The following is a 12,209-nucleotide window of genomic DNA, read 5'->3' on the forward strand; positions in this document are numbered from 1 at the left end:
TATTTATGTTTTATCAGAAGGATAACAGATTGGAGAACAGGCAGAACTACTTAGTCCTGAAAGGTAAAAAAGAAAACCATTCTACATGGTCTACAGTCTTTCAATTCAATGCATAAACCTTTTGTCCTAGGACTTAACAGTAATTCCTGCTAATTCTCCATCTATATTCCACTAGCAATATTTGTGATTAATAACAGTGGTTAAACAGCAACACAACATGATTTTAAATATGCAAAAGATCTTTGGCTAAGTTGTCTCTACTTTCTTTATGCCCCACAGTAAGTCCCAGAAAGTAAATCCGCTGAAAAAAACAGTCACTCACAAACTAGCCATTCTAGAAAAAGAAAGAAGAAATCACTATTAAAAGTGAAGTCAAGCCGCAAAAGCCTGGATAAAGTTAAAATGTTCAGTTTAGTGCGTTCTACAATGTAAAAGGTATCAAAAATTCAAAGAGACTTACATCTTGCTTTTAAAAGCTTACTCAGCATGAACATAACCCATTACTTAACCAAACACACCTTACCTGAATGCAGTTTTTCAAGTTGTCCTTTGTTGGCTTCTCTTCTGCAAGTTTTGTGGCAAACTTAAGACCTCTCCCATACATTTTATTTACCAATGCGTGTTTATAGGCAAATGTCAAAACCTACAATGTGAAGACAATAACAAATTAAATTATTTAATATTTTCATCTTACAACGCTTAACAAGTAATAGCAGATTCTGTTCAGGTAGCATAAGCGATTAAAACAAAAGAAAACATTTACACAAGATAGCTTGCATTTTTCTTTGGAGTGAAACAGACGATTAACAGTAGCAGCTATAAACATGAATTTCCTAGAGACTATTTCTGACTTCAGAACATTTTACGTAACACAGATATCACTATTCTAATTTTTTTTTTTATTCATCACATTTCTAGCTTCTTTGGATTTTCATTCTCTAGAGGCAACTGTATGGTATACGAAAAAAAATAATCAAGAACTAGGCAGGTGTATCTTTGGATCCACAGAAACAAAGACCCAATCAAGAGTTTTGATTCCTAGGAACTCACAAACTTACTGCAGAAACAAGTGTGAACATACGTAGTGAATGACACACACACACACACACAGAAATGCAAATAATTATGAACAAGCAATGAAGACAGGTAAGCAATGAAGTCAAGCTCCAGGTTTTGGGTCAGCTCCTCAATATTGGTAATTTATTAAGAAGAGATTATAAAAAAAACTTCCTCTTAATAACACTAATTCTGAAGAGACAGTTTACAATACTTGTCAATGCTGTAACTAACATAAGCAAATGAAAGTGTTTGCTTAAGAGCTAATGTAAAATAAATCAGGTTCTTAACAGATTTCAGGGCTTTACAAAATCGTTCATACCACTTCACTAATTACAGCACTAAAAATCAATGCAATCAAGACATCGTTTCTTATATTCCCTTTGGAACACTCATAGTAAACAGTTTGCTTTTAATTTTTTTTTTTACTGAAGCAGCAAAGCAGACATGGCAGCGAAGTGAGGGAACGTGGTGGTGTTTCTGTTCTTGGCAAGGTTTATGAAATCTCGTATTAGAGTTTTTCATTTTTCCTCACTCATTACAATATTCTTCCTTTCCTTTTTCAACAAAAGCTACATTTTCTCAATGTCCACTTAAAATGTCCCTTTAAGAAAAGCTAACAAAAACACTTCAAATGTATTCAGAAATAATTATTTTGCATCACAGCAAAAAAAAAAAAATATTTCTTTTTAAGAATATAAACATTAAGGAATCTGTGATCCCAATCCCGAAAAGACTGAAGAACCGATCTGATTTTAGCTGCCTGAACACTCCTGTGAATGTTAATTGCACACACAAATCTTTGCAGGATCAATACTTAAAAGACTGAGCTAAAAAAAAACCAAAAACCAACAAGCTTAATTATCAAGCAAGTAAAGGTTTTAAAGTATATGCCAAGCACTCAGAATTGCTCATTCTTCTGTCTTCAAGTACTTATTTTGTTGTGTTGAAGTATTCACTTAAGCTGTTGTAGTTTAGAACACACACATATATGCAACAATGAGCATACAGCACCGTTCACATATAGATTTTCCAAATATTGCTATTGGAAAAATACTTTGCATGCTGCATTCTCAATCCAATTATTTTGGATATTTTCCTAAAGCAGAACACATTAGCAAACACTTCTGAAAAACTGCTCAGTGGATCTGTTAGCAGACTTAGTTGGTTAAACTAAACTTAAAAAAAAAAATAAAATATAATAATTCCCTTCTGTAAAAGATGATAGAATCACAAAACAAAACCAAAACAAAACAAAAATCAAATGAAAAATGCATTGGAGCTCTCAGCAAATATAACATATTGGAGGCTAATCAGAAATAATGTCACTGCTCTATTAAGAAAGCTCTTACCTGACCCTGTAAGTTTTGAATGGTTATTGAACATCAGTGATAAAGGCAGGAGGAAAGCCACTTGACAGCATTTCTTTCGTAACAGGGCTTCCTAGAGTTTTTGTGGCAAGAAAACAAAGCATTTTACGAAACACCCTTGCTCTGGCCAAATAAGTTTGGGTATTTCTAAATGAGAAAAAAGTTCTCTGCTGGACCAAAAGGTTGAAAACCATGCTCCAAGAGCTCTTGATAAAAGACAATAATTTCTGTCTTAGTGCTTGGAAAAAAAACCCTAATCAACTGTATACAAGTTCAATAAAACTACTAAAAGTTCATTAGCACTTCAGAAGTTAAGAATAATGCATGAGATGCTTTAAAATCAGAACAGGTTTACAAGGAAAAAATGTTAGATAAGAAATAATACTTCATAACTTGTACACATATCGGTCAAATTAAGCCTTGTAATTAAAATATTGCAAGCTTTACAATATCACAGAAGTGAAGATTATGATCCTTGATATGTGTAAACCAAATGTAAACTGAAGTGCTACTAAGACATAACAGAAAACAGCTGCTATCTGAATGTATAACAACAGCAAATAAACCCATCTGTAGTATCTAAAAGCAGTTGCTAGATGAAAGAATAGGAATGAGTTCTAAGTATTTGATATTATTTCATAATGTCAATAGAAATAATTAAGGCTAGCTTTTACAAAACAAGTGATACGGCCCAGGAATTGGCCAAAAAGCAATAAATAAAGGGTAATAAGAAAAGGCAAAGCATTACTTCTAGGATACACTGGGGGTGGGGGTGGGTGGGAAATCATTGTTAGATAGATACTTTATTCCCCAAGCTAATGGCCTGTAACAAAGTGTGCTACGAACCAGACCCATGAAAGTGGTTGGATGTCCCGCTCTTAATCAGCTGCCTAGCTTGCCACTGGCTGTGTAAAGATGCATATTTAGGACAGCGAAATGCTGTAACAATCTCTCACAAGACATCTGCAGGGCTGAAGTATTTAAAAGCCTGAAAACATTCTATAAAAAAGAACATTTTTTTTGAAGCCAGCAACACTAAACTATCTATTAGAACTGTTCTAGTATCCTAATACTGATACCTATGAAAACAGATTTGCATAATCATTTACTTCATTATTTAAACAGTTGATTAAAACATATCTACATTTACAAATAATTAAAATACTAGGTTAAGCGATACAATCTTAGATAACACACTCCAACCACCTGTAGGAACACTGAAGTTCTAATGTTTATAATTACCAGCAAATGAAATTTTTTATGTTCATATACATGTATGGTAATAAACTAAGGTTTCTTAGCTATATTTGTTGATTCCTCTCTGCTCTATCAACTGGCCTTTTACAAATAAAAGAAATATTCATATAAAAAAAATTGACTCATGGTATTCTCAAGAGAGGAAGGGGAGTTAAGCAAATCAAGTATCCAGCAACAAGCTCTTGGCAGTGACTGAATATGATCAGCTGGAAAAGACAACTGCATCTGACAGTACAGACAGTAACATTGAAAAATAATCCAGGCTAAAGATGTTTAAAAGACAGGATGAAAAGGTCTGGGCCTTTTATTTGTTTTTAAACGTGACTTTTTGCTTATGCCCAACTGCCACTTTAAAAGTTGAGGGGCATTAAATTCTACATATGAGTCACTCCCAGTAACAAACAGGCAACATCCTACTACTCTCTTGTAGCAGTTTTGTTTAGAACTGGGGATTTGGGCCTACAAATTTTAAAGCTATGTTCTAGGTAAAAGAAAAATTGCACAACTTATATTCCATTAATGAAAACCCTAAAGTACTATCACAAATGTGTTAGTAGAATCAAACAAATACTTGCTGTACAGAGCTGTCTCAACTGGAGTTGATTTGAAAAGCTTTCGTGTACGCTGGGGACATACATATTTTCTTTCACATTTCATTTAAAATAAACCTTCAGAGACAAGCGTGATGTAATGAGAGTAGCAGAAAGTATGAACAAAAGCACTTGCTATCAAAAGTTAGCACCAGCGTCCCTACGTACTTGCTACAACATGGGGATAAGCAGGATACTTCAAGAGAAAAAAGGCAAGTCAAAGGAACTCAAGAATGCCCTGTGGCAACACCTGCAGGAGAGGTGAAACAAGTGATAATACCTGGTTTACTTGAGGCTGAGCAGAAACACATAGAAAAGTAATGACGTTCCTGATTCATCTTTAAAAACAGCATAACAGAAAAAATGGCCCTCCTTGCTTTCAAAAATTTACTTAGCCTTTCAATTATTGACATCTGGTTGAACTTTGCCTTAGGGGAAGCTCAGAAGTAAAAACACTTAGAGCAATGTTTCTATCTAAAGCCATATATATACTTGAATGATCAGTGCAGTAGTCAAGGGCCTTATTTCCATTCTCTCTCACCCAGTTGTTTCATCTTTCAAATTCCAATGCCACAAAGCCACGTCCACATACAGGAACAGCTCCAGATTTTCGTTTCCAACATAGTGCTTTAGAATAAGCTGGCTGCCTCTTGAGGATGCTCATTTGAAGGACACGCACACAAGGTCTATCCCTGATCCTACATCTCTACTCCATCCTTCCGTCCTTCCAAATCTCTTCTATTCCCCAAAAGGCAAATGAGTCAAGGTTAGGTGATAGAGCCAAATCAGAACATTTCACTTTATCAGTCCAGTCTACGTCAGTCCAGAGCAGCACCACAAAAAGGCCATCAATGCCATAATTTCGATTTCTACCAAGGTGAATTTTGCCAAGCACAAGTCAGCTGGACTGAAGAACATAATCAATGCTTTTGCACTTACCTAGCAAAAATACTTGTTTTTTTGATAGAATCTGTTTTGAAGCCTTAAACGTTACTTCACAAAATTAAGTCCTCAGCTTTGTTCCTAAACTCCACACCTCAAAGGAAGCACACTACATGAAAAGTACAGTTCCCATCAAGCAGTCAAAACTGCAATTTTTCCTCTAACAATGTGCAAAATAAAATTATTTGCACTAAGCTATTCAATTTGTTTTTATAACAGCAAAATATTCCTTAAGTACAACAGCATATTGCATGCAACACCCATGTGGAGATGTATAGAACTGTTTCTTCCAAATAGAACAAGCTGCAAAGGAAGAAGACCAAAGACCACTGCAGATACTAAGAAGTTCTACTGGTCCATCTCCAGAGCAGAAGACACTTCTATGCAAACAGGAAGATGAGAGAGTTTTAAGCACAATCCCACTTACAAAACTTGTCAGCCCTTATAAAGAAAAATGAATGAATAATGATCAGCCAGCTTGAACATAGGATGCAGTTTAGCAGAGGTGGATGGAATGAAGGAAATGTAACGTATTAAGTTGAATTTTGAAGAAAAGTTAAACAGCCCATGACACATGCCTACAGCTATTCTCACAGTTTACAACAAAGACAGCAGGAATATAAGTGTAAATTCTTTTCTTATGCTTTTTTGTGTCAGGCCATATGATAATTCAGTAGTCTTAGTCATTAAAAATGATCCTTAAAAAAGCAAAATAAAGCATAATTGGATCCTCATCATATGTTTATGATTTTGAATTACCAAAATTTTTCATTCTGTCATTGGCTGAAAACTGTACTGCTAACAACTGAAACAGCTTGTCTGAACAGTGTAATTACTAATTACAGCCAGTTTCTAAGAAAGCCACTAGATGGAGATAACACCTGTTAGTAAAGGAAATGAAAGAATATGAACAGCAGCAAGCATGACACTTCTAGAAAGCAATAAAGGAAAAACAAAAAAGGGTTTTTTTTCAATTGAAAATAAGTCCCTTTGCCCTAGCCCTTTTTTCCAAATGCGTTATCAGGGAAAAATCATTGAAGTGCTCTACTATCTCCTTTCAAAGCAAAATTCCCAATCCCATCAAGGCCCAAGGCACGCTATTCTCATTCCTCATCCCTTTCAAAGAGTTTCCAGAAAAAGAAAACCTCAAAGTATAAATGTGAACGATTAAAAGTCTCAGTTCCTATAATCACATGAAAACTTTAAGTAGCAGCAAGTTTTTCTTTCCCTTCAAAGTTGTTATTTTTTTTTACCTTATCTATAGGTACTGCTGGGATTAGAATTACTGAACTGTACCAGGAAAGAGATGAGAGGATACATCCATCATGAGATCTTTAGACACGTTAAACTGATAGCTAACAAAACTAACACTACATCATTACTGACCAACACACATGCTCCTAGATCACAGAAAGCATGAAGAAAACCACCACAGAAACTAGTGAGCTACATAAATTACTTGCCAAGCAGTCACTGAAGGACAAAATGACTGAAGGCAGAAGGGAGCTCTGGAAGTTGTTTAGTCTAAGCACCCTGCTCAAAGCAGGGCCACCTATAACAGGTTGCCCTGGATCATGGCTGATTAAGTTTCAACTACCTCCAAGGACTGAGGTAGTTGCCTCAGGCAGGTAGGTGCCCCACCACCTCTCTGGGCAACTTACTGTGGTATCTGATCACCCTCACAGTAAAAAAATTCAAACCCCACCACCACCACTTTGCACAACGTCAAGGCCTTTTCGACTCCTCACCCCACCTCACCAGTGAGTAGGCTGGGGGTACACAAGAAGTTGGGAGGAGACACAGCTGGGACAGCTGACCCCAACTGACCAGAGGGATATTCCATACCATAAGACATCATGCTCAGCATATAAAACTGGGGGAAGAAAGGGGGAATGTTCAGAGTTAAGGCATTTGTCTTCCCAAATAACTGCTACGCATGATGGAACCCTGCTTTCCTGGGGATGGCATACCTGCAGATGGGAAGTGGTGTATTAATTCCTTGTTTTGCTTTACTTGTGCATGCAGCTTTTCCTTTACGTATTTAGCTGTCTTTATGTCAACCCACGAGTTGTCTCACTTTTATGTTTCCAATTCTCTTCCCCATCCTTCTGCGGGAGAGTGAGAAAGTGGCTGTGTAGAGCTCACAACAGTCAATCAGTTTAGATTTCAATTTGGCCAGTAAAACCAAGAGGGAAAAGCAGACAAACAAACCTCCATCCTGTTTACCTAGTAATTTCCATATGAAATGCTACAAAAATCTAAAAAGTTTTGTTGGTCTTGCAGTACCAATTTAACCATATAGAAGCATCAATTTTCAGAGCAAAACCTGAATGTGAGCTTAGACAAATACATGGTTAAGGCAGTCAAAGAGACTGGTTCAATCCCCGATTGGTGCGATTCAAATTAGTTACTCATCCCAGGCCCAGAGCACACAGCTCAATAGTGCCAGGAATCAATATCTTTCTTAAAAAAAACACAAACCAAGTAACAAAGAGTGATAAACCCTCAACAAGATGTCTATATTGGCAGGTTTTTTCCACTGAAATTATTCCCATGAGCTTTAAAAAAAAATAAAAAAAAAAAAAAAAAAATCAAAAGACAGATGTAAACCAGGGGTCACTATACTGGAACACAGTACTGTATTTACAAATAGACAGTAAGAAAATCATCTGCCAGACAATATGATTAAAGCCCAAAATCTGCTACCAAAGGATATTATAGTCCGTTAAAGATTAGAAGAGGAATGCTGAAACGATGTAAGTGTACAAGAATATACACATTAAAAGAAGTGAGGGTAAACACCACCATCAACCTTCTTGCTCAGGTCTCCAGCTAAAGCACGAGTTCCTACCAGGAAGATAATTTACTGTTGAGGAAACAAAGCAATTTTTAATATTTTTTTTTTTTAACTATCAGAAGTGCTTTGGCAATTTAACTGAATTATAAACAAATACATTGGTCACTTCGTCTTCCACTAACACAGCCATATGCAGGAGTTAAGTACAGCAACTAATTAATTCTCAATAACTCAATTGTTAAACATACAAAGTCATTAACTCTGTAAATGCAAAGCTACATAACTTATCACCTACAAATGATATTTTGGTTTTCCTTCTGGAATAGCTGTCTTGAATGAAGCACAGAAAAACTTAATCTCAAGATTAGGAACCTTGAAAGGACAGGGAAATCTGTGCTAATAAGTACATAAGTGTAACTATCTCCAAGGATTTCTTCCTTTACCTCTACAGATATCACTGACAGCAAAACACAAAACTTCTCGTGTCCATAGCGTAGAAGAGGCTACGGAATGGAGGACTGAACAGAGTAGGGACGCTGCACACTTCTGTGTGTGTACAGCTAGAACAGAGCAGAGGTTAATCAAAAATACTCCCTGAAAGGTACAGAAAGAAGCAATTCAATAAAGCAAGCAGCTTTTTCATGGAAATCTGGTACTGCTCTATACCCTTCCCTTAACCTCTACGTTCACATGCACAGAGATGGGCTTACCGTGGATTTGACAGGTTCGGCAAAACCTCTGTGGAAAAAGGTCATTAAGGAAGCACAACATATGGGGACAGCATGAAAAAGTAGAAGGGAGGAATGTATGAGGCTGTGCACACAAAAACAGTGCATAATTTCAGAAAAAACATCAAGAAACCCAACATGCAAAAGAAAAAAAAAAAATCTGCTCTGCTCTCTTACCTTGCTGTCAAAAAGATCAGTCCATTTTGTTGTTTCCCAGAATGTCTCGGTCAAAGCTTCTGAGCAGCTCTCATGATCCTCATCTTTGCCTTCTGCATCACTGGAAGCAGCCCCTTCTTGGGCCTGCAGATGAAGCAGCTGGTCAGCCAGTGCACTTCCTTTTCGACAAAGTGCATCCACTAAAGTAGTCTTCTGTTTTTCCATTTCACTAGGAAAAAAAATAGCATGTAAAATATTAAGGACTTTTGGCAGATACCTCATTAAGAACAGAATCAGTGCTGCACTAAGTTTAAGCTAAACTACAGCATTTAGTATGTACAATATGCAAATAAGCACAAAGATCATTTTTAAAAGCATGGCTATTTACTCTAAGTTAAACTAATTGTAAAAAATTATCTAGAGACACTATGCATTAAACAAGCTCGATCATTCTTCTAAGTTTGTAATGCCTTTGCTGTCTTAATGCAAGGGCAACTCAGGATTCTATAACTGAATAAACCAGCATCTAGAAATACAGCTTTACAGTTCTTGGCATTATAAACAGAGAGAGTCAAATCCACCACTAACATAAGCAGATACAATTCTGCTGACTTCAAAGGAATTGCACCCATTTAAAGCACCAATGAATTTGGTGTTCAATTTCAGATGTTAGACTAAACCACATGACCTAACGGGTCAGCTTACCAAGAAATGTTTAGAATGAAGGTTATTATGTCATAGCTTTGCTTTTATATCAGCAATTCTAGAATTATACACAAATATTCAGGATGGCTAGAAGAGACAGACTAGTTTTACAACTGAAATCTAGTATTTTATCTAAAATAGTCAACAAATATGCATCTCCCCTTTAAGGGCCTTATCTTCAAATCTGCTGCTCTATTTGGAACTAAAACAGCACCACACCACGCACTGCGAAATCCACCAGTTACTCTCCAGACTAGGGAGTCACCTTCAAAATACTGTCTTCGTAAGGATATATACCGTCAATTAAGAGGAACAATCTAAAACTAACAACAACAACAAAAACCCACAGATCTCAAAAATACTCTGAAGCACAAGTACGGTCATCATGCCTTTCACAAATGAGAACTTTTGCAAGAAGTTACTTCCTAGACTGCTGTCAATTTGTCTTCAAATCTAGATCCAAAAGGTTGCAAAGTATTACGAAAAGGCAGGTAGCATTCAAAACACACACCTCTATATCAAGATTCTAGTGGTCCCTCTGATCCAAGATTAAGCTTGATACAAAAAACTTAATACCCCCTTTTTCTCACACATTTACATCCTGAAAGCACCCTTGTTTATTTTATTTAATATTTCCAAGTAAAAATTTGCAGGTTTCACTGTTCCTGCACTTTGGAGATGTAATAAAAGAATAAAATAATTTTGCAGTCAAGTTTGAAATTATCCATGCCTCAAAAAATAACATGTTATTCAAAAAGGTTACAGTAATTCCGTTTCTTATAAGCAGAGACAAAGTACATGGATTACAGAAATAGGATGCAAGAAAATTATTTACTGGGTAGGTACTTTTTTATAGTAGTTGCATCAGGCCTGGGATCACTCTTCATGGCAAAATATACTGCTAATGCTGTCTGATCAATATGAGAGATTACAGTATTTGCAGCTTCAACAATTTCATCAAGTCTTTTCATTCGTTCCTAAAAAAAGAATAAAAAAGAGTGTTCAGCACTATGAAATCCCACTACTTGACTGTTGATTCCACTAAAGCTAGGATAATACCAAACATATGCAAAAATAACATTAGATAATTCAACATGTCCTTTTCTCCACTTTCTCAAATGTCTGATTCAAAAACACCTGTTAAGTCTACATTACCAAGATTTCACACATACGTAGTCTATTTCACTGAAAACAAACCATAAAATATGAGGTGGGTATACGCAAAATGTAGGGTTTACAGAAGGAAATCCACCTTTCAGTACAAATTCATCCTCTTAAATAATGGTAGTAGTTATTCATTTCAGAAATATAAAATCAGAATCGAACAAACAGAAAAATATTCTGGTTTTTTGCTACTATAATATACGCAAAGCTGTTTATCTTCAAGATAAACCAAAAAAGCAGATATAGGTAAACTTTTCTGTTCATGGTTCTTGTTTCTGAGGACAATGAGAAAGGGTGGATTTTGCTATGTCATTTCAAGGGGTTACTGTCCTCAGTCGTCTGAGCAATTCTGCCAGAAGAAATCACCTATCCAGCAGAGGAGCCGAGTGGGATGTGTGCTTGTGGCAGTAACCACCATTTAAAATAATATTGTCGTAGCCTAAACCAGTAAAGAAACTTACAATGTATTTAACTTAGCAAGGAGTAAGTGATAAGCAAACACACTAGGCATACTTTCTTTCATTCTGCTATGGGATGAAGTAAATCACAGTCACTTAGGGAGGCAGCTGTCAATCTAATTAGGAATTTCTGCTTTATAGTACCGAGTACAGCCATGGCAGTCACTTCAAGACCAAACGTGTAGGAAGAAAGATTCAGTTGTTTAGGCTACATGGACATATTGAGACAAATCAAGTTTAAAAAGTGTTAAGTAACCTTTTCAGAATCCAGCTGATGAAGTCTTGCAACATACAATGGAAGATGATTAGGAAATGCTTCTTTCAACTCATTATACACGTCAGTAGTATCCAGCCTAAAAGAGAGGAGGACAGAGCATGAAAGTACAGATTCTGCGAGGTTTTTAGGCAGCTGCTTCAAGCTTGTGTAGTCATGACAAGAGACATACTTGGTCATCCACTGTATTTTAAGATCTCTTAAAGCTTCAGCAAACTCTTCTTTTACATCTTTTTCTTTTTCCTGTTCTCTTTCTTTCTCTTTGCTGCCATTTTTACTCTTTGATGGTGATGGTATCAGATGATAGTGAACAGTAAGGACATCCTGGAGGTGTGAAAAGAGACACAAACTGAGAGGGCTACAGAACACTTTTTTCTGATACTATATAAAAGCTAAATCATAGCAAGCAACTACTCTGAGCTACGCATACACTGAGTAAGAATTCTGAGAGTGAAGGTATTAGTCATTAAGAATTCAGGAACTGCTTTAACTTTTTATTTTAAGCAATGCAAGGATGTAAACATTAAAACAGCACACTGGGTGTAAGACAAGAAAGCCTAAAATCTAGCAAGTTTGACATTTTTGTACTCATATAATTAATATAATTTTACATAATATTAATTTGTTTATAAAAAAGCAAATAACTTGGTTAAAAGTCAAAGAAAAAAAAATCAATTAGAGATCTCATCCTACAAATCTGGCAATAAACAAA

At 36.0% G+C, this 12,209-nt stretch overlaps 1 protein-coding gene across 2 annotated transcripts in view; it reads right to left on the reverse strand.

The window, feature by feature from the left end:
* The window catches only part of TPP2 (tripeptidyl peptidase 2), a 56,853-nt gene that overhangs the window by 2,713 nt on the left and 41,931 nt on the right, over positions 1 to 12,209 (reverse strand). For both annotated transcript variants that reach the window (XM_074159502.1, XM_074159493.1), the window contains 5 exons: positions 11,670 to 11,821; positions 11,480 to 11,576; positions 10,448 to 10,578; positions 8,918 to 9,125; positions 524 to 643 (listed from right to left, as the gene is read on the reverse strand). In XM_074159502.1, coding sequence (XP_074015603.1) covers positions 524 to 643; positions 8,918 to 9,125; positions 10,448 to 10,578; positions 11,480 to 11,576; positions 11,670 to 11,821 — 708 coding nt within the window. The remainder of the gene's footprint in view (positions 1 to 523; positions 644 to 8,917; positions 9,126 to 10,447; positions 10,579 to 11,479; positions 11,577 to 11,669; positions 11,822 to 12,209) is intronic.

Source organism: Numenius arquata, chromosome 1 (assembly GCF_964106895.1).
Source record: "Numenius arquata chromosome 1, bNumArq3.hap1.1, whole genome shotgun sequence".
NCBI classification, from domain to species: Eukaryota; Metazoa; Chordata; class Aves; order Charadriiformes; family Scolopacidae; genus Numenius; species Numenius arquata.